The sequence below is a fragment of the Macaca nemestrina genome, unplaced genomic scaffold, assembly GCF_043159975.1.
Source record: "Macaca nemestrina isolate mMacNem1 unplaced genomic scaffold, mMacNem.hap1 Scaffold_60, whole genome shotgun sequence".
In the NCBI taxonomy this organism is placed as follows: Eukaryota; Metazoa; Chordata; class Mammalia; order Primates; family Cercopithecidae; genus Macaca; species Macaca nemestrina.
In genome coordinates, this window is record NW_027257767.1 from 147,370 (window position 1) to 168,814 (window position 21,445).

Genomic DNA, 21,445 nt, shown 5'->3' on the forward strand with positions numbered 1-21,445 from the left:
CAACCCCTTCCCTCTCCTCCAACTTGATGAGAACACACAGTTATCATTTTCACACTGATTCTCTACATGACAGGGGTGTTTTTCAGTCTCCTGCAGATAATGAGGCCCAGTGTGGTACAGGTTCTTGCCCGAGGTCACACAGCATGTAACTGGCAGAGTCAGGGTTTCACCCAGGTCTCCTAGCCCCACTGTACTACTGTCCCATAGGTGAATCAGCTCAGCATCTAGGGGCTGAACAGCTATTGCTTGCCAAGTCCTGTGGGGCCATCAGAGGGACTGATAAGGGCCTTGCCCTTGGGAGCCCTTGGTCTAGTAGGGGTGATTGACAAGTCAATGCCTTTCATCAGTGTGCTCAACATACACTGGACAAGTGCCTACTGTGTGCTGCAGAGTGAAGATGCAGCAACCTTAGACCCTTCCTGAGCTCACAGTGACTGCTGGCACAGTTGCCTGTGGGGCAGCATGCTTGGAACAGTGCAGGAGACACTGAGAAGGTGCCAGCATTGTACCAGATACAGGTATGATTGGTGCGTTTTTACAGAGTGCTGATTGGTGCACTGTCACGTCATAATTTGGGCAAGGAGTCAAGAGCCCAGGTTTCACTCCTTGTCCAACCTGTCCAGAGCCTTGGCACTGCCTGGCTCCCCAGATGAGATTGCCAAGTTCAGAATCCTTCCTAAGACAATCTTCTGTGAAGGGATCTGAAAGTTCTGGGCTCCCGTCCTGAACAAGGTGTCAGGAAACCCTGCGTCCTAGTCTGTCATCCAGGGCACCAAGAGGGAATCTGCCAGGTCAAGGTGGGAGGAAACTGGGCTGGCATGTCAGGACAGGTCTGATCAGGTTGGGCTGAAGCTCTGGTGGTGTTTGCTGCTCTGCTGGAAAATGGCTTAATAAGAGTCTCCCAGGCTCTCTGGTTTCTGTAGGCCATGAGCTTGCCCCACGTCATGTACAGAAAGTAGATTTAGCTCAGATGCTGAGGGGCAGGGCATGGCTGGGGTCGTACTAGGGTTGTTATGCATCTGCCCGGTACCATGCAGGGACCATCTGCTGCAGGGATCATCCACTGCAGGTTTCATGGGATTCTCTGGGCAACGACTCCTCTGTGCTCTGCCCCTCGCCATCTGAGCTAAATTCACTTGCTCTATCCTGGCCTCTCCTCTCTGTCTTGGTCCCTACCTCTGAGTTCTAAAGAACTCAGCCTACTCTACTGACCACTTCTTTTCTGCCCCATCCCCACTCCCTATAGCCCTGCTCCCTGCCTTCTTGTGGCCTCATGAATGAGGAGTCCTTCCTTAAATTATCTACTCTTCCACTTTTTAAAAGTTCTTGTTTGCCTCTTCCCTCCATTTGGAAGGGTCCAGGGGCTGCATTTGCTCCTGGGAAAGTGGACATCTCTCTGGGGCAGAGGGACCCCAGGTATCCGTGATCACCAATGCTCTGCAGGCGGAATCGATTCCTTAAGGGACAGACACAGCCCTGCCTGGGCTCCCTCCCTACATGGACTCCATCTTTGTCGCTCTTGCGTTATTCAGCCCAGTGTCTGGTCACATCTTCTGTCACTCAGGGGCCAAAGGGGCATGGCCTAAGACCTTATCCAATCACTGTCGCCGTGTTGGGAGCTATCCAATCAGGCACGCAGGGGGAGAGGACCTAGCGGCTTCAGGCACATGCTGGGGCCTTCGCCTCTCGCTGTGCCGCAATCTCCAGGTTCCGTTCTTTACTGCTGTGTCTCTGCTCCTTCAGGCCCAGCCTAGGTGGCCCTGTGACCTGCAGGTGTTGAGAGATCCATGCTTAAGACGCCAGGGCCCCCTGAAAGCCTAGAAATGGTGAGTGTGCGGGGCCTGGTATCCTGAGAAGCGGCGGGATGTCTGGAAGTGGCTGGAACAGCCTGTGGCAGGACCTGGGTTCCCTCAGGCCTCAAGATGGCGGCTGGGCCCACCTTGGGACCCGCATCCTGTCCCAACCTTGCACGGTGACCTCGCCCTGTCCGCAGCACTCGGTCGCCTGGATGGTGAGGGTGGGCAGGAGGGTCCTTGGGAGAGCTCCAATTGGGGGTGTGGGGCTTGTGCGAGGGGAGCTATCGTCCGGGGTCGCCTGTCCCTTCTTTCTCCTGTTAAACCTTAAAGGGCATCACTGCAAAAATGTTAAATAATTTATTGGAGCAAAGAGCAGTTCAAGAATTGTCCAGCACCAAGCCATGGTTTCTGGTCCACAGGAGGGGCTTGAAGGAGTAGCTTTTAAATAAGGTGCATGAGGATGGAAACCCAATTCAGTAAATGATTGGGGACAGTTATGTAGTTGTCTTATCTATACAATCGAGGTGGAAATTTTCTAGTTATGTGATCAGAGGTTAATTGGCAGTTTGTGGTGGGTTAAGCCTGAATTTTGTTTCCCTCTGAGGAAGTAATTTACAAGAAGAGTTAGATTATTTTTTTAACATAGGAACACAGGGCACTAGAGCTATCTCAGTCTAATTGCCTGCTGTTTAATTATTATAACGCTCCTCAGGGGAATGGTTTTCCCTTGCATTTTCAAAATGTGTCTCAAGCAGGATCTCAAGTCTAGCCGCCTGTTCCCCCAGTCTAACTCTGGATTGCAGTAAAATACTAAATTTCCGGTCGGGTGCGGTGGCTCACACCTGTAATTCCAGCACTTTGGGGAGCTGAGGCGGGTGGATCACGAGGTCAGGCATTGGATACCAGTGTGGCCAACATAGTGAAACCCCCGTCTCTACTACCAAAAAAAAAAAAAAAATAGCCGGGTGTGGTGGCGGGCGCATGTAATCCCAGCCACTCGGGACGCTGAGGCAGGAAAATCGCTTGAACCTGGAAGGCGGAGGTTGCAGTGAGCTGAGATCATGCCACTGCACTCCAGCCGGGGCAACAGTGTGAGACTGTGTCTCAAAAAAAGAAAAAAAAAAGGGGGGGTGGGGGAAAAAACAAACACCTAAATTTCCAGTTCCTTCTGACATTCCCAAATGCTAATTTTCCCTCCATAATTCACAAGATTATCAACTATTAGTCCTTTATTGTACATTTCAGACACACTATTGTAATTATTTTTTCACAAAGCATTGGATGGCACTTTATAAGATATTTGTTCTCTGTCTGTAAACATTTCATAGGAAAGCAGAGAACAATCCCCTGATACTGCTTTAAAAAATCTCTGTGCCTCTCTTCCTTTTATTTTCCGTAGGCACAAACTTCTTATCAGAATGTCTTTGGGTTGAGGTTTCTCTTTAGAAACTTTACAAGTTGATGTGTCCTCAGCCCCCTCCTGTCTTTTCCTGGTTCTGGGCTTCAGTACTATCTGGGGATGGCCCAAGATACTCATCATGGCTATGTCTGCCGGAGTGCGTAGTGTGTATCAGCCTCGGGGTTATTTCCTCACAGAGAACAACCTGAGAGGTATGGAGTGCAGTCTCTCCAGGGAGCAAGTGGAGGCCCTGGGTCTTAGACGAGTCTCCTCGCATATATATGGTGCCTCTAAAAAGCTAAGCCCTTGGGACATTTAGTTTGTCTTCACTTTACCCAGCTTCCGTTTCTTGAGACATGTTTTGTTGGTCAGCCAATCAGATGCTGGTTTTGAGGAGAAAAGAGAAAAATGATTCCTGCCCTCTGGATTCTCTCAGATTTCTGAAAGGAAAAAAAAAGTATATCAAAGGACAAGGAAAACCCATCCGAAAGAGATGGTGCAAGAACCTGCAAAGTAAAATGCACCTGGGTCGTTCACCCACTGGTGCACAGTGCCTCGTGCCCTGGGAGGGTGGGCACTGAGCACTTCAGTGAGCAGGATGCGAGGATCTATGTCACTGGATGGCCTGACCTCACATGAGTCACAGGTCTGTGTTGCACTCAACACTGCCACCACCTGGTGTTGCCACCTTGAAAGAATTTGCTCACTTATTTAAACTTCAGTTTTTAAACTGTAAATTTGTTTTATTGGTAGAACTAGGAAGATAAGACAACATTTACAAAGGGCATGAAAGAGGTGGATTTGAGAAAAAATTAGATATCTAGTCAGGAATTCCAATTGTTAAAAATATTGGATTTACCTTTTTTGTTTTCCAGAGGGAGTGTAGGAAGTTTCTCAGTCTGTTCTTGTTTAGGGGGTGATTTCAAATAGAATCCCAGGGCTTAGCTGTGGGAACAATATCAAGGAAAAGAGTAGTGAAAATGTCTTCCGCTAAGATTGTATGACTTGAATACCTTTCCATAAGAAAATGTGGTAGATTAATTGGTGAATTGCATAGATTCATGAAAACATCAGTTCCTCTTTTTGCAGGGTGAATTTGTGACAGTAGATAGCTCTGTCCCATGTCTGTTATCTTGATTTCTGAGTTTAATGCTGAATTTTATGAGATGGACTTGACACCCCCTAAAAGTGTTCTTGTGTAACAAATTGTTTACTAAATGAGTTGTTGTGGAAAAATTGTGTGTTTATTGTCTGAAAGGGATAAGTGCTTCTGCTTTTCTTGTTGAGGTATGAAATGTAAGCACATTAAAATGTCCTTCCCTTACATATAAACACTGTGTTTGAGAAATATTGTTGAATTTTTCAAAGACTGGTGTTTTCTCATTTAAAACTAAGTGAGTAACCCTAACTGGGAAGTTGAAGCCTGAGCCCAGTGATCCCAAGCTAAGGCCAATATTGAGTCTGCAAAAGGAGTTCACTGGAGGCCCAGTTAATTCCTCCTGGGGAGTCGCCCCTGCAGGTGTCCCAGTCTGGTCACTCCAACCATGGAAGAAGGTTTTAAACTGAGAGAAGCTACAGAGCTCTGGAAAAGTAGGTATCCACAGGCAGATGCAGTTGGGTTTAGAGTGGAAGGGGATTGAAAGGGTCGTTCTGAGGATGGAATTGTTATTTTCCTAGGGCTGTTTCTAGAGTTTGCCAAACAAAACAAAGTCGGATTTAGGGAAGAAGTTAGTTTCAAAGGAGTATTGCAACAGGGGGAAGTGCCAAGTATAAGATCTTTGCAGATCCCAAAAGTTAGGCAGACAAGGGCTTTCTTTCATAGGGAGGAACAGACAAGATTAGAATGAAGATTGGAGGAGGTCAGAACGGAGGATGACAAAACAGATTCCAGATCAGAGAATGTTTCACCCTAAAGTCAGTGTGTTCTTAGGAGGTACATACACCGAGGTTGTATGTTGACTCAGACTAAGGACAGGACAAAGTTCAGGGACCTGGGAGAGGGAGAGGAACATAAGCAATGTTTATATAAGAAGTATTTTGTTTTGGGCCAGGTGCAATGGTTACGCCTGTAATCCCAACACTTTCGGAGTCTGAGGGATGGATCACCTGAGGTCAGGAGTTTGAGACCAGCATGGCCAACATGGTGAAACCCCGTCTCTACTAAAAGTACAAAAATTAGCCAGGTGGAGTGGCACATGCCTCTAATCCCAGCTATTTAGGAGGCTGAGGCAGGAGAATTGCTTGAAACCTGGAGATGGAGGTTGCAGTGAGCTGACATTGTGCCACTGTACTCAGGCTGGATGACAGAGTGAGACTCCATCTCAAAAAAAAAAAAAAAGAAGAAGTATTTTGTTTTGACCACTGAAGACAAAATTGTTCAGCCTATTCTTCATGAGAGAAAGATGGAAATTTTCAGAGTGCGTGTGTGTGGCTATATGATAGGCAAAAAGGGAGCATCATCTAAGTCATAACTGGAAGAGTGTTGTGTTTCTTTTTATTAAGCTGTTCCTGGAGGACACAAAGGATGGGAATGTCATTAATCATAGTTATTAACCAGGATTACCTAGGAGTCGAGTCTTTCCCCACCACTTTTCTTTGTCCTATACATCTCTTCCATTTATCTCTTCCCAAGTCGAATCTGTTAACATAAACTGGTAAATATTAAGGGCAGTGTTTTTCTGAGTTCTGTGAGAAGTTCTGTCAAATTACTGAACTTGAAAGGGGATTATGGGAGTTGTCAGTTTAGAGGCAGTAGCTCAGATGTATAGACAGGGCCCCGGGGCTTGTGACTGGCATCTACAGTAAGGGTGATGGTGTGGAACTGAGCCCTGAACTTGTGGGGCCTGTGCTGACTCTAGATATTGTCAGAATTGAAATTTTGGCACCCAGCTGGTGTTGGGGAATTGCTTAGTGTTCAGCAAACTCCATAGATTTGGTGTTAGAGGAGCATCACAGGGGCCTGGGTTTGAGACTCCAGGTGTCCGGGGAAGGTCATCTCTGCTCTCCTGCACACAGCCTTTCACACTGCACATTATCCTGTGTTTGTGGGTCTCTTACCAGGGAGAGAGGGGACTGAGAACTTAGAGGAAAGGAGTGCTGATAACAAGCCCTCTCCTCTCACAGCTGCAGTCGCATGATTCCCACCCACTAGGGAACATACCCACTACGCATTCCTGTGGCCACACTTCTCCCAGGCCTAGGCCCCGTCCTCAGGAATTGTACTATGGCACTTTTGCTCCTTAAGTTTCTTGCCAGAAACCCACAAAAGTACTTAGAGGACTCCCGGTACATCTCCACCCTGACACCAAATTTGTAGCAGCAACTGATTAGCTCTGCCAAACTGGAGTTCTGGACAACCCAATTATAATCTCATCCACCACATGGACACAGGAGTAAATCAGAATATAGTCCCACGTGGGCCACTGTGTATAGCACAAACCAATCTTTCCACCTTCCTTGCACTCTCCCCAACCTGTGGATTTCTGATAGCATCTTTCTCTCTTCTGCTTCCCCTCTCACAAACCATCTTTCATGCGTATACTGTGTACCCAGGACCACCCCTTATATACCTGAATCCAGTGCCTACCAAATTTCAGATATCCAGGAGCCATGTCCCTAGACCTGGCCACTGAAGGTGAAAATGCGAGTCAGAAATAAGAGGATTAATCTTTGAAAGTAAGGGAAGAGATTTTGTTCTTTTTCCTTTTCTTAAAGCATTTATATGTATTTTTTCTGCTTTTTTAAATATATGAAAATTATTTTAACAGCTAAATCAACCTTTTGTCATTCTTTTTTGACTCAGGATTTTCTTTAGGACCTGAGAACCATGGCTTTGTTCTATTTCTGATTTGGCAAAGCTCATTTTATTTTTATTTTTCTATTTTCTATCTTTTAAAGTAGACATGGATTTGTTTAGGATAAACTCATTTTAAAAGCACACAAAACTTGAGCACAAAGAATAGGATTAAATTCAGCAATACAGAGTGATGAAGAGTAAAAGCCACTGAGTATCTTTCCTTTGACAGAAAACTGATCATCTAAGGTGATGACTTAGTATTTGGAGACTGTAGTACTTACATTGCAAAAGCAAGAAGAGTTTAGTGTATGAATCGAACAGTGGAATGCATAGCTGTACCTTTGTTTCTGTTTATTACATAAGATCAGTTTGCACAGTTTTGTGTAGTCTTTAGTAGACAACTGCACCCATGTAAATTAAATAGTATTTCATACAATAGTGTGAATATAAGGTCACAATATTTATTTTGGACAAACCCCTGATATTAAAATTATAGTAATTTTAATATCATTATTGCTTATTGTTTTGAAATATAAAGCATTTTAACTTAAGGTTACAGATAATTTTAGAAAATACAGCATAGATTAAGACTAGTCTGTTAAATATTTATAGTTATTTATATCTATTGTCTAAAGAAAATTCACTACCTCATTGTTACAGTAGATATTAGTCTGACATACTGCTTAATTGATCCCATAGGTATAATTATATGTCAGCAAGATTTTGGAGTCTATTCTTCTATTTTACTAAAGTAGGAATGCAGCTATTACAGAACAAATAGATACAGGTGATGCAGCCACCCACGGATCATAACAGCTCGTCAGCTGGCATTGTTGCAAGCTCAGATCTACTCATCTAGATGAACAAAGTCGGCTTCCAGTTCTTCATCAGAAAGTGCTGGTGGGGGTTGTCAGATGTGTTTCAATGTAGATGCCCAATCCAATGGCCAGCAGATGAGAGATCAGCATAGATGGAAGAAAAACTTTAAGACATTCTGCTGAGAATAATTTCCCTTTGTTCATAACACTAGTTTCTCATGCTGAGAGCAGCTGTGCACTTGGAGTGTTTAAAGGGGAACTGCTTCAGGGAATATTTTCTGGCCAACGTGACTAATCTCATATCTAACCTAAGTTTTTCTTTAAGATGCTTTCAACTTCTTTCTTTTCTCAATACAATCTTCCTCAGACTGAGAGCTGTTTTTCTCTCCAATCCTTTGGGTATCTGTTTCAGAAGACCTCTTAGTGTCTCTTGGTGCCTTTGAGAGGTGGGCTGTCACAGTGACAACCCTTGGAGCTGCTCTATCCAGACTCATGCTGGGAATCCAGCAGTTTTTTCCTTTGTCAGCCATATAAACAGAAACCGAGGCTGAAACTCTCCTGTTTCCATTATTGAGAAAATACAATTCTGCCCAGGAGCCCTTCAGCCTCTTCTCCTGCAGCTCAGGGACCCCACTCTATGATGTAGCACTGGGGTGCAGCTGTGACAGTTGGGGTTCACATGGGATATGGGCTGCCTGCTGTGGGCTGTGGACTGTGCCTCAGTGGCAGATAATAGAGGTCAAGAGAGGACACAGGCTGCCAGGAGCGGGCAAGCAGGAGTACTGCAGGCCAGCGCTCACGGAGTAGGTACCCATTGCTTTGATGTATAAATAGCCAAGAAGATAGCAAACTGTTCAATAGTACCTGTAGCAGAGTGGGAGGCTACCTTCTGCAGGCATCAGGCTCCAAGTTGCAAAACTACTTCCTGTCATAATGATGAAGTTTATTATTTTTTGAATATGGCCAACTAGCATACACAGATACCCACCCCCCATTACCAGGTAAATTTAGGGTGAACTATGTATGACAAATGGTGCTGTCAGGTCCTCCACTTGTGGACTAATGATGGTGACCTTGTTTCTATTTTTGCACTCTCCTAAGCAGATTGCCTTTCAATGAGCCAGTCACATTCCGGTTTAACTGTGTGATACAATAGCTTTTTTTCTGTTCTATTATTGTGGAGCTTTTCTGGGGTTTCCCCAATTTTGCTTTTAATTATATTCTCCAAACACTGTCTAGAATTGCCAGACATGATATAAACATATAAAGTTCCCACCACACTTCTCACTGGAGGGGCCTTTCCCTGTCAGGCTTCCAGCCAATCCACAACTGTGCTACAAAGTGCATGCTGCCCCCACAGTACACAGGCAGAATGGTGTCTCTGCCTATTTGGGATCTATAGTCCTCTAAAGTCACTTCTAGAGAGTTTTTAGACCATATTTCTACAAACTCCACAGGGCAGTGATCAACCATTCCACCTCTTTCAGTGACCCCAGTATCATCAGACCTGAAACTGATCCAGAGGCCACACGGCCCAGAAACAGTCAGGATAACCCATGTGCATTGATAGGAGAAGAATCTCAACTTTCTCCTTTCTCTTCTTGTCCAAATGCCCACACATGTGCAAATAACACCTGCTGCTTTTCTACCCAAGACCTAAAACTATGCTCTGAATTCTGATTCCAGATCTTGAGATTTGAGAAAAGAGAAAAACTTTTATTTGAGGAATTCAAATTTTAGGCCCAGAGAGATGCTAAGATGAGGCCACAATCATGTCGTACTGCCTTGAGCTATGCATTCATCTCTTGAAACTGGTTGCTATTGCCACACCTAGCTGTACATTAACCTAATAATCCCACACTGGACACTACACCCCACACCCGATAGCTTAACAATATATAGCCAATCAGTAATGTTATTTCTGTAAATCAGTAAGAATTCCTCACAAACAACTCTGTATCAGCCCACTACTTGTCCTTTACTTTTGCCTTTACAAATCCACTTGTAACTGCTGCTAATTGAAGTGTGTATTGAGGGCAGCTTGAATCTATGCTCCCAGGTTGCAATCCTCAAGCTTGACCCAAAACTCTACTTCTATGAATGTTGCCTCAGTTTTTTCCTCTTTTCTTTCTTCCTTTCTTCCTTTCCTCCTTTCCTCCTTTTCTTCTTTCCTCCTTTCTTCCTTTCCTCTTTTCTTCCTTCCTTCCTTCCTTTCTCTCTCTCTCTCTCTCCTTTTTTTTCTTTTTGAGGTGGAGTTTTGCTCTGGTGCCCAGGCTGGAGTGCAGTGGCACGATCTTGGCTCACTGCAACCTCTGCCTCCCAGGTTCAAGTGATTCTCTTGCCTCAGCCTCCTGAGTAGCTGGGACTACAGGCGTGTGCCACCATGCCTGGTTAATATTTTGTATTTTTAGTAGAGATGGGGTTTCACCGTGTTAGTCAGGATGGTCTCGATCTCCTGACCTCATGATCTGCCTGCCTCTGCCTCCTAAAGTGCTAGGATTATAGGTGTGAGCCACCGCACCTGGCTGCTTTTTTCCTTTTCAGTCAACATACTATTTAGAGGGTGCAGTCTCTTTGAGTGGATCTTTCCTTTGGTTTTACTCTGCTTGCTGTAACACCCAAGAATGCAGAAACAGGTGGATCCTACCTAGAACCTGCACGTAAGAACTGGCCACCATCTGGGATTTACAAAACAGGGCTAGACTAAAGATTGAGAATGTACAGAAAACCCACAGGAGACATTTTCTTCATAGTGAGGTCAACATTGACATCTTAAAGTCCCCCTTTCAGAATGTGTCCCTTTGAGCTTTCCAGATCTTGTCCAGTGACTTGCTGCAGATAAGCGAGGGGCTTCTGATGTATATAAAATCTGATGGCAGAATCTGTCAGTATAAACAAGCATCGTTAAACCAAAATTAAAATTCTGAGGCCTTCCCAACCATCTGAATGGACCCTTCCTCTTGGCCAGGGCATTCCAAAGTGAACGTGAAAGATTAGCTCAGGCTATGACAGGAATTGGGGGTTAGACATGCTTCGTTATGACCTCTTCCCTTTGGAATTTGGGAAAAGCCAACCAAAGTTAACATCAACACAGACCTTTAGTCTTATAAGAAACATTTATACTCTATTAGTTTTGAAGCCTGTGACCTGGAGGCTTCATCTGCATTATAAATCTGTGGTCTGCACAACCCCTTATCATGACCCAGACATTCCTTTATATTGATAATAACTCTTTCAACCAATTACCAATCAGAAAACTGTTAAATCTACCTGTAACATGAAAGCTCCAGTTTTGAGTTCTCGTGTGCTTATGGGCTGGCCCAATGTATATCTTATATGTATTTGATTAATGTCTCATGTCTCTCTAAAATATGCAAAACCAAGCTTCACCAAGACAACCTTGGGCACATGTTCTCCAGGTCTCCTGAGGGCTGTGTCGTGGGCCATGGTCACTCTAATTTTGCTCAGAGTAAATCTATTCAAATGTTTTACAGAGTTTGACTCTTTTTTTTCATCACATCTTAGCAGTGAGAGGTCAATGCCATATAATAATTAGAGCTATGACCACAACTACATCTTCCTGTAAAATGTGATACTAGAGTACAGTATTCTTGTCCTTCCTCTTTCCTAAGAACTAGCTAATTAGGATGGGTGATACCACATCTGGATCCAAGTTCTGGAGCTCCACCAGGACAATTCGATTTTCTGTTTAGAGTCAGGTTAAGTCTCTCTTGCCTGGATCACCATGTGGCTGTAATCTCAGGGTCACTGGGAACCGTCTCACAATGACCTGTGTGTCTGTGGGACATTTGAGGATGTCCTGTGCAGACTTGGACCAGGCTGACAAGAGTGTCTAATTCTGGTTCCATCTCAGAGTAAGATAAGTGAGGCACCCAGTGTTTGTTTCTCTCCTCATGGAAGGAAGCTCCTTGGTTGGTATCCGGAGGAGAGTTTCTCCAGTTTCTTGGTATTTGGGTGAAAAACAAGGAGGAGGTCTGGAGACTCAAACTGATAAACCAATTGCCTCCACCTCATATGCCATGAGAAAAACAGGTGAAGCAGTTATGGTCCCTACCATCTAGGAACTTTCAGTCTGGAGCAACCAGATAAATGGTAGAATTCAGCACCATGTGGTCAGTACAATGAAGGGAGGTGTGCAGGGGACTTGGGCTTCATTGGCACCACATCCCTTATGCTGTTGTGACTTCTGATGTCACCACCTGAAGGGCTATTCATACACAGAAGAGTTGTGATGGTTGTTGTTGCTATTTCTAGTGTTTTTTATGTGTTCTTGCTAAGAACACATATTTAGCTTTTAGTAAAATTGTCCTAGAGAACCCTAAGGGCTTTGGTTAAATTTCTTGGTATTATATGTTATAAAATAGACAAAGAGGTAGCTAAAATAGATTAAAATTACACAAACTCTTAGGCTTAGGAAAGAGAACTGGAAATACCCCGGGAGCTTTGAGAACATAATTCTACATAGGACCCTCTCCTTGCCCCAGCCCTGTCCAGATTCACCCTCTTCTGGGCCTCATCTAGTTCTGGAATCTCTCCTCACAAAACAGAGGAGATCAGAGTTTTGGGTGGTGGCTCCTGCTGCCTCTCCAGAACTTGTGCTCAAAGTTTCCTGAAACTCAAAAGTAGATAAATGGAATCAATTTACTGTATATTTTGGAGCCTTAATTTCTTTCTTTTTCATTGAAGCCAGGGCTTGTAGAGACATCCCACCCAGCAACTTATGTTCTATTTCTGCAGATCCAGTAATTGCTCCACAAGTCACAAGAAAGTAAACACAAACATAACAATGAGAAATCTCTCTGAACTACACTTTACCCTTCCTTTCTATATTCCTATGGTCTATATTTATCTTTCATTCTATATATTTTCTTTTCAAAATCAATGATGAGGAAACAGAAGAAGAAATAAAAATGCTGGGTCCTTCATCTAAATCCTAGAAATTATTGAACACTTAATACCCAACTCCCAGGCTGTTATGAGGATTAAGTCACATAATGTGGATTCCCAGAACAGTGCTCCTTAACATACTTCTGGGCACATATCATCTGCTTAATAAGCATTGCATTAGTGAATCTGTACGTGTTATTTTCCAAATGCAGACTTGCTCAGACATTGCTGTTTTTGCCTCCGTCTGTGAACCTTAAAATGCCATCAAAGAATGTGATCTTTCACGATGGAGATTTGTTGTCTTCATTTGGATCATATGTACTTGTGACAACAGTGCTGGGTGTAAGGGTCTCTGTGCTGTGCCTACTTTCTTCAGCTGAGTGCTGCTAATAGGTCCAGGGGGAACAACATCAGCATTGACAGGGGACCATTCATAGACCCTTTCAAAACCTGCAGAATCACATTACGTATGATGGGGCTAAGATTACCAAATGATTTATATGCACAGTGAAGCTGGAAAGACAATGCTTGGCAAAGTGGTTCTCAGCCCGAGCTTCTAATTAGGATCACACGGCCAGTTTGAAGAAACCTCTTGCCTTGTGCCCTCCCTCAGAGGCTGTCTTTTGGTCTGGGTGGAAGCATCCATGTTGTTTTAATTAAATGCCTCATGTAACTCTGAGGTGAGGCCAGGGTCAAGCACAAGGGTTTCAAGATACATCATGAGAGTTGAGTTCAACCTTTGCTCCAGAAAGTGGTCATAGGGCCTGCTCTCCTTGGGTTTGGTAGGGTCAAGTCAGTGCAGCACATATTCCCATTGCTGCAGCAGAAATTTCTGGCTCTGTGCTAGGTGAAGGCACCTGAGGGCAAGAAAAGAGAAACTGACATTTTGATCTTTGAGGAGGACCTCATTGTTCTCAAATCTCTTGTGTTATAAAAGACAGAAGGGGTGGGCTTTTTCTGAACATCTAGGTCCTTCTGCCTGTTGTGGTGACAGCAGGTGAGTGGATTGTGCTGATGCTTTTAAAGTCATAGTCTCAAGATTCAGGTGTGAGTTTTCCGAAGAAACCTGTGAGGGAATCCCAGAGGAAGAAGAAGAAGAAGAAATGGCTTGTTCTCTGGTGAATGTCTTAGATTGAGCTGCGTCCACTCTGCTTCCTGGAATTCCATGTGTTTAGAACTAGCAAACCTTTACTCCTCTATTTGTGCTGTTCCTCCTTAAAGAATTTGTTTCATCTATTTTTTTTCTCTTTTCTTCTAATAGTCAGGGGCTTCTGGAAATTTTCTTTGCTATATACCAGAGCCTTCTCCACATTCTCTTTATCTCGCCTTCTTACAAGCCATGCAGAATTCTCACCATGAATTTATGACCTGTAATATTTAAAATGTTCCCTTTATGGCTGTTGAACATGAGAAGGTGTGGATAATCAAGATTCCTATTGGGGAAGGGCTGGAGCCCTTGTATATTAGTGAAGAAGGAGAACATGTACTGTTTAGGTTCCATCTGTGTTTCTCATCAGCTCTGTGCAGAAGAGGATTAAGAAAATACACATTTGAACAGAATGGCATTTATTGCCCAGATTAATTCAGAAAGTTCTAAGAAAAATAAGTTGGAGATACTTACTCTCTAGGATGCTAAGTAAAGACTATTTAAATACACTATTAGAGATTACAGAACACGGGAGCTATCTGTTGCTTGGACTTTTCATATACTCGACGTCTTTTGATGATTAGATTGAGATTATAGCTTACCTTTTGGGGGGGTCAGTATCACAGCAGTGGTGATGTGTCCTCTGCCTCAGCACACAATAAAAACTTGTCCTGTTATAGTTGGTGTTAATTTCATTCACTTGGAGAAAGAGATCTCTGACAGATTTTTCTGCTATAGAATTAATTGCCTTTCCCTTTATTATTTAGTACCTTGGGGGCACTTACCAGCTGATGTGCATAAACCATCACATTTAATTTGGAAGCTCCCCTGTCTTCTTTGATTCTCTTTACAAGTATCTTTCTTTGAAAAATGAAGGATCTCATTGTTTACCTGTCAGAAAAACTGGGATAAGCCCAGGCTCTGCCACTGACTGGGTGTTTAACACAACATTCTTTGTAGGCCAGAAACGTTAGCATCACTGGTGAGTTTGTTAGAAATTCAGAAACTCAGGCTTTATCCCAGATCTCCTGAAACAAAATCTGCATAATCAGATCTTCAGTTTATTGTTGTGCATATTAAAATTTGAGCAGTACCCTCTATTTAGCCATGACTTTTTCATCTGAAAAATACATACAACTTACTCTGTACGATGTAAATATAGTCCTCAAAAATGTATGTCTGTGTTCATGCTCTTAATGTTATATTTTATTATACGGAAAAGCATACGCTGATACACTGGTGTTAGAGATCTTATTCCATCCTCTTTCCTCCAGGAGATAATATTTCTGTGTTGAAAAGTATTTTATTAGGTGACTCTAGGCAATCATACAAGTCGCAATCAGTCCTCTTCACTCTTTTCATCTTGAGTCAAATTAAGAATTATGCCTATGGCCACTTGATAAACATGTGTTTGTGTACATTTTTTTGTGTTTGTTTTTTTCAGAGACTGTTGACATTCAGGGATGTGGCCATAGAATTCTCTGTGGAGGAGTGGCAATGTCTGGACACTGCTCAGCAGGATTTGTATAGGAATGTGATGTTAGAGAACTACAGAAACCTGGTCTCCCTGGGTGAGGATAATTTCAATAAATTTTTCCTAATATACCACAAGGGTTTCATTTCCGTCCTTTGTAGAATGTTTTTTGTAGTTTCTGCTTTCCATGAATGTATTTTAGATTCCTTCTTTCAAGACCATCTTGGAGATTCGTTGTTGTAGAAAAGAAATTCTTGAAGATGTTCTATTTTTACCTGAACTTTCCCCTTTCCTGAGCTGATCTGTGTTTTTAATTATAGATAAGTGGTAATTCCAGAAGTTTGGTGGCCTAAAATATTGTTGCCCACACCTGAAAATCCTATTGCCCCCACTAATTTTTGATTCAGTAATAATGGGTAGTGGAGCTAAAGACCCAGAAATTTAAAATGTGTCCTAAATATTCTGGAGGTTCTGTCATGAAACAGTATTTGGGGATTTTCTAGACTTCTATTATGTCTTCTTTTCCCTACTAAAGATAGTACTAGGTTGATAATTGGAAAATCACAGCAACAATTACTTTTTAAAATAAAACAGGTATTGCTGTCTCTAAGCCAGAGCTGATCACCTGTCTGGAAGAAAGGAAAGAGCCTTGGAATGTGAAGAGACATGAGACAGTAGCAAAACACCCAGGTAAGTGAGAGTGAATGAAGCAGATGGCACAGCAGATGACAGATGAGAGGTCCAAGGTCAATGAGGAAGCCAGACCTTAAAATGTGATTTGGGAGGCCTGCCTTTCAATGGAAATAGTTTGTGAGAAGCCTGGGTTTCTTTCTCTTTCTCTCATACAGGGGCATCTTCTGTCTCATGCCCTTAAATGCTCTATGGATTCTACTTTCCCTTTAGTGATCCTCCTTCATGTTTACATTGAGAGGCAAAGTCCTTTTCATGGCATATGAGGGACTGCATGATCTGACTGCTTTTCTGTTGCCTTTAGGGACATACAAATATATATTTTTAGAAACCATGGCAAGCCATTTTTAAGTTCCCCTTTTGAATCATGGCTGAAATTTGTGAGAGTAGTGGTGATATTGGGATTTGTTTCAGAAATTCCAGGAACACCAGGGACAGGTGTTATGAGTTTTCTGCTTTAAAATTTTCTTCACCTATGAGGTTTCAAATGTGTTTCTACAGAAATTCATACTCGGTAATTTCATCAGAATACTAAGCATATGCCCAAACTAAAAAAAAAATCTAATATGATTTTACTTCACTTTTTTTAGTATGAACTGAGTTGGTCATTTAAGGTCTACATGCCCTAATTCCTTAACTGTAAGATAGTTTAATTTATCTACTCTGTACATTGCTCAAATATACTATGCCATTAGGGAGCTTACAACGTTGCTGAGCACATATTAAAGTCCCATTTGTGACCTTATTTTTAATAACTATTATTTTATAATTTTATCTTGTTTAATATGAAGCTTACCTGGACTGTGTCATTCATGTGCCTGTGTATATATGTATGTGCATATATATTGCGGATTTTTTACAAATTACTTTTGTATAACTACATATTTTTTGTGTATAATGTAATGACTTGCTATGTGTATACCCTGTGAAATAATTAGTACGATCACATTAACAGACATGTCTACTCTTAGTACCTTTTTTTGTAGTGAGAACACCTGTTTACTGCCTTAGCAAATTTTAAGCATACAAAACATTGTTAACAGTAGTCATGAAGCTATGTATTATATCCTTAAAACTTATTCATCTTATAACTGAAAGTTTGTATCCTTCATTTTCCTCACCTCCAGTCCCTGGCAACTAACACTGGACTCTGAGTTTATAAGTTCAGCCTTTTCATATTTCTTGTATAAGTGAAAACAAGCAGTATTTCTCTTAATGTGCATTTCTTATTTCATGTAGTACAATGTCCTTCAGGTTCATCCATGTTGTTGAAATGGCAAGATTCCATTATGTTTTATGGCTGAATAATATTCTATTGTCTATTTGGTCCATAATTACTTTATCCATTTGGCATTCACAAACATGTAGGGTTTTTTATATATTTGAAATTGTGAATAATGCAGTGAACTTGGGAGTGCAAATGTTTCTTGGAAATATTTGCTTTGTTTCCTTTGATTATATACCCAAAAGTGGGATTGCTAGATTGCCTGACACTTCTGTTTTTCAGATAACATTCATATTGGTTTTTATATTGACTCTACCAATTTAAAACTCTCCAGGAGTGTATAGAATTTTTTTTCACATTCTTATCAATAATCGTTATATTTATTTACATATATATGTAAAGATGTGTGTGTATGTGTGTATATGTATATAGCTCATATAGAGATAGATATATCTATACAACTCTATTCCATCCTAACAGATGTGAGGTGATAGCTCATCATGGTTTTGATTTGCAGTTGCCTGATGATTGGTGATGTTTTGTAACTTTTCATGTATTTGTTGGCCATTTGTGTCTTCATTTTAAAATATGAATTCAGTCTTTTGCCTATTTTTCAATTGGGTTATTTTTATTATTGTTTTGGCTTTGGATTTGCCTAGTTCCTTATTTTTCATATATTATTCTCTTACATGTATAGTTTGCAAGTATTTTCTCCCATTTCATAAATTTATTTTATTCTATTTTCTGTGCAAAAGCTTTATAGTTTGATGCAATTCAGCTTGTTTATATCTCTTTTTGCTGCTGTACTTTTGGTGTTGAGGCAAAAAGAATATATTGCTAGGACTATCAAGATTTCTTCCTATTTTTTAGGAGTTTTCAGGATTCATGTCTTGTATTTAAGTCTTCAATCAAGGTAATTTTTCATATGGTGTAAGAAAAAGAATCTAATTTTAATGTTTTGCTTGTGGGTATCCAGTTTCCCCAGATCTGAGTACTGAAGACACTATACATTTTTCACTGTGTGTTTTTGGTGCACTTGTTTAGGGTTGACCTTGTATGCATGGGTTTATTTCCGGGCTCTCTATTCTGTTCTGTTGGTTTTTGTGTCCATTTTTTTCCATGCTTATCATCCCATTTTTCTTAGTGTAGTCTTTAAATATAGTTTGAAATCATAAAGTATGATGTCTCTTTGCTTTGTATTTTTTCCTCAAGATTACTCTGGCTATTCAGATCTATTGTACTTTCATATACATTTTAGGATTGTATTTTGTATTACTGTGCAAAAAGCCACTGGAATTGTGATAGGGACTTCACTGAATCTATAGATGACTTTGGATAATATGGTACTTTAACAATATTTATTCTTCCAATCTATAAATGTGGGATAAATTTATGTTTCTTGTATCTTCTTCAGTTTCTTTCATCAATACCTATATCTTTCAGTATAAAGATCTTTTACCTCCTTGGTTAGATTTGTTCCTTAGAAATTTATCACTTTAATGTTATTTTAAATGAGATTGTTTTCTGCTTTTTTAAATCAGGTAGTTTGATGTTCGTGCATGAAACCATAACTGATATTTGTATGTTAATTTTATATTTTACTAATATATGGAGTGCATTTATTAGCTTAGACAGATTTTGGCTTACTGTTTATAGTTTTCTGTATATAGCATCATGTCATCTACAAACAGCAACATTTTTTCTTGTCTTCAACTTGAATAACTTTTCAAATAATTTTACTTGACAAATTTTGTCACATACTTTCAGTGCTATGTTAAAATAAAAGCATTGGTGGTGGGTACAATGTGGCCTTGCATTGGTGCCTGTGAATCTGAAGAAGCAAACACCTTTTCAAGTTTTTATAATCTGGTTCCAAGAGGTAAAGATCTTCTCTTGTTGGTTCCCCCAGGGGATGGGATGCCCTCAGGGTTTGTAGTGAATAGGGGTTGTAGCTGGGTCACAAGGCTGCTGGGTCTGCCTTCGGTTGTCTTGTTACCAGGGTCTTGGGTGATTGTGATCCCTGTCTTATTCCTGGGCAGACTGGATTTCCTTCAGAACTTGGGTCCATAGGGCAGAAACAAGGACAGATGTCTGTAGTTAAGTCTATATATGGTGGGTCTTATTATCAGGGTGTGGATGAGTGTGTGGCTCCCAGTGAGCACCTGGGCGGGTTTTCCCAGGTCACTGTGTGGCTTGCTAAATGGACAGGACTGGCCATGAGCTGTGACAAAGGAAGCTAGAACTGAGTCACTGAACTGTTTCAGGGACCACAGTAAAGGCCAAGGTCTGCAGGCCTTGGGTGTCTCTTCCAAGGTCTCTGGACAGACAGGACGATTCCCAGACTGTGCCTGAGTTTCAAATGGTTATAGAGTCTGTTCAGTATTCTCAGTGGGATCGAGTTGGGTAGACCATTTCTTGCTGTGTAGCCAAAACCAGGAGTCGTCTAGTTTGCCACCTGAATGAGGGCCTGCCTTCTACAATGGATGCTTCTCAATCTCGAGCTTTAGCAGGGTTTCACAACTTCCCCCCTGGATCCCAAATGTTTCTTAAAGGTACGCTTTTTGACATGGGACCTTGCTATATTTCCAGGCTGATGTGGAACTTCTGGCCTGAAGCAACCTTCCTGTATCATTTAGTTGTGATTACAGGTGTGAGCCATGCTCACTCTCTCATAAAGACACTTTTATCAGGGATAACCTACACTTTTTTTGTGGCTATGGGATCATACAGAAGCCAGGCACCATCTATTCTAACAGTGTACTGATGTAAGTTTCTTGAATGCTTTGTTTCTATTTTCTATTTCAGAGTTGTAATTTTATATTCAGACATTCAGAACAATATGCCAGAATTTACATGTGATGTCTGAAGCATATCAGATAATCAGTAGGCACCTCGTATTTACCAGTCACTTGTAAAATTTTTACTGCAGGCAAAAAGGAATCATAGGATTTCCACCCACTTTCTTCAGTCTACATCTAAATGATAATATGATTTATTTCCAAATACTTATTTTATATATCAGTGACTCTCACTTTATTTTACAAAACATATATAGTTTTTTCTATTTAGAAATGTAACACTATTATATGCTTCTAAAGGTTAAATTACAACAGTATTATTTTGTGTAAGAATAGCATCAATATATTAAAACATACTAAAAATTACCTTTCATGTCTTTTAAATGCTTACTCATTAAAATATTTTTATTAGAACCTTTTATTTATGGTATAGTGCAGTTTCTATGAAATTTTACTGCCATACACTCCATATCAATGATTTAAAATACCTGCTTTCCATGAGTGCACATGGTTGATAATTTTAGTTATTTGGACAAATACTTTTTAAATGGTACATCAATGTTGCATTTCACATTTTATGGGTAAATATTTATCTTACTAAATTTTGAAATTTCATTTTTTGTATAGAATTTTGACATCAGTTTACTGTTTTTTTGTTTCATTTATGTGTTACAATTTTAGACAATGTGCAACTTCGAATGTACATTTTATGTCAGTATGGGGTTTAATTAAAAGATGAATCAGCCATATGCCTATCATAGTTAAGTTATATGTATGTGATTTTACCTATAAATATGACTCTAGTTTTGTTATGGCTTATCTACTATATTTGTTTTCTTGGTTGACTTACCCTGTCCAGGTGACTGGTAGTCATTTAAATTATTTTTCACTTATTTTCACCATGTGTTTAATGAATTTTTTTTTGTACAAGAGAAACACTTTTGTGATTTGAAGGTAATTTTTGGAAAGTTTTATTTCTGTATGACTTTTTAGTTATCCTTTGAAAAAAGTTTAATTGTCATGAAAATACAAAACATAAAATTTACCATTTTAATTGTTTTTAAGTGTACACTTTATGGCCAGGTATGGTGGCTCATGCCTGTAATCCTAGCACTTTGGGAGGCTGAGGAAGGAGCATTGCTTGAACCCACGAGTGTGAGACCAGCCTGAGCAACATATGGAGACCCGATATCTACAACAAATTAGAAAACTTAGCTGGGTATGGTGGCGTGTGCTTCTAATTTCAGATACCTGGGAGGCTGAGGTGGGAGGATCACTTGAGCCTGAGAGTTGGAGATGGCAGTAAGCTGTGGTCACATCACTGCACTCTAACCCAGGCAACAGATTGAGACCCAGTCTTTAAAAAGTGTAAATTTCAGTCATGATAACTATAT

General features: G+C 41.0%; 1 protein-coding gene, 1 long non-coding RNA gene and 1 pseudogene across 5 annotated transcripts in view; 1 reads left to right on the top strand and 2 right to left on the bottom strand.

Moving 5' to 3' along the window:
* Positions 1 to 3,339: 3,339 nt before the first annotated feature.
* Positions 3,340 to 21,445, bottom strand: part of LOC139361552 (uncharacterized) — a 41,303-nt gene continuing 23,197 nt past the window's right edge. For 3 of the 4 annotated variants that reach the window (XR_011619113.1, XR_011619115.1, XR_011619116.1), the window contains 3 exons: positions 5,759 to 5,846; positions 4,055 to 4,140; positions 3,340 to 3,635 (listed from right to left, as the gene is read on the bottom strand). This is a non-coding gene — a long non-coding RNA (uncharacterized lncRNA). Of the gene's footprint in view, positions 3,636 to 4,054; positions 4,141 to 5,758; positions 5,847 to 14,649; positions 14,756 to 21,445 lie in introns of all 4 variants that reach the window. The other variant, XR_011619114.1, reaches the window with a different exon arrangement.
* Positions 7,791 to 11,256, bottom strand: LOC139361549 (BCL2/adenovirus E1B 19 kDa protein-interacting protein 3-like; annotated as a pseudogene).
* Positions 14,966 to 16,117, top strand: LOC139361554 (zinc finger protein 722-like). Its single transcript, XM_071090141.1, has 2 exons — positions 14,966 to 15,435; positions 15,933 to 16,117. Exons 1-2 carry the CDS (start codon positions 15,270 to 15,272, stop codon positions 16,034 to 16,036), a joined length of 270 nt encoding a protein of 89 aa, XP_070946242.1. The 5' UTR covers positions 14,966 to 15,269; the 3' UTR covers positions 16,037 to 16,117.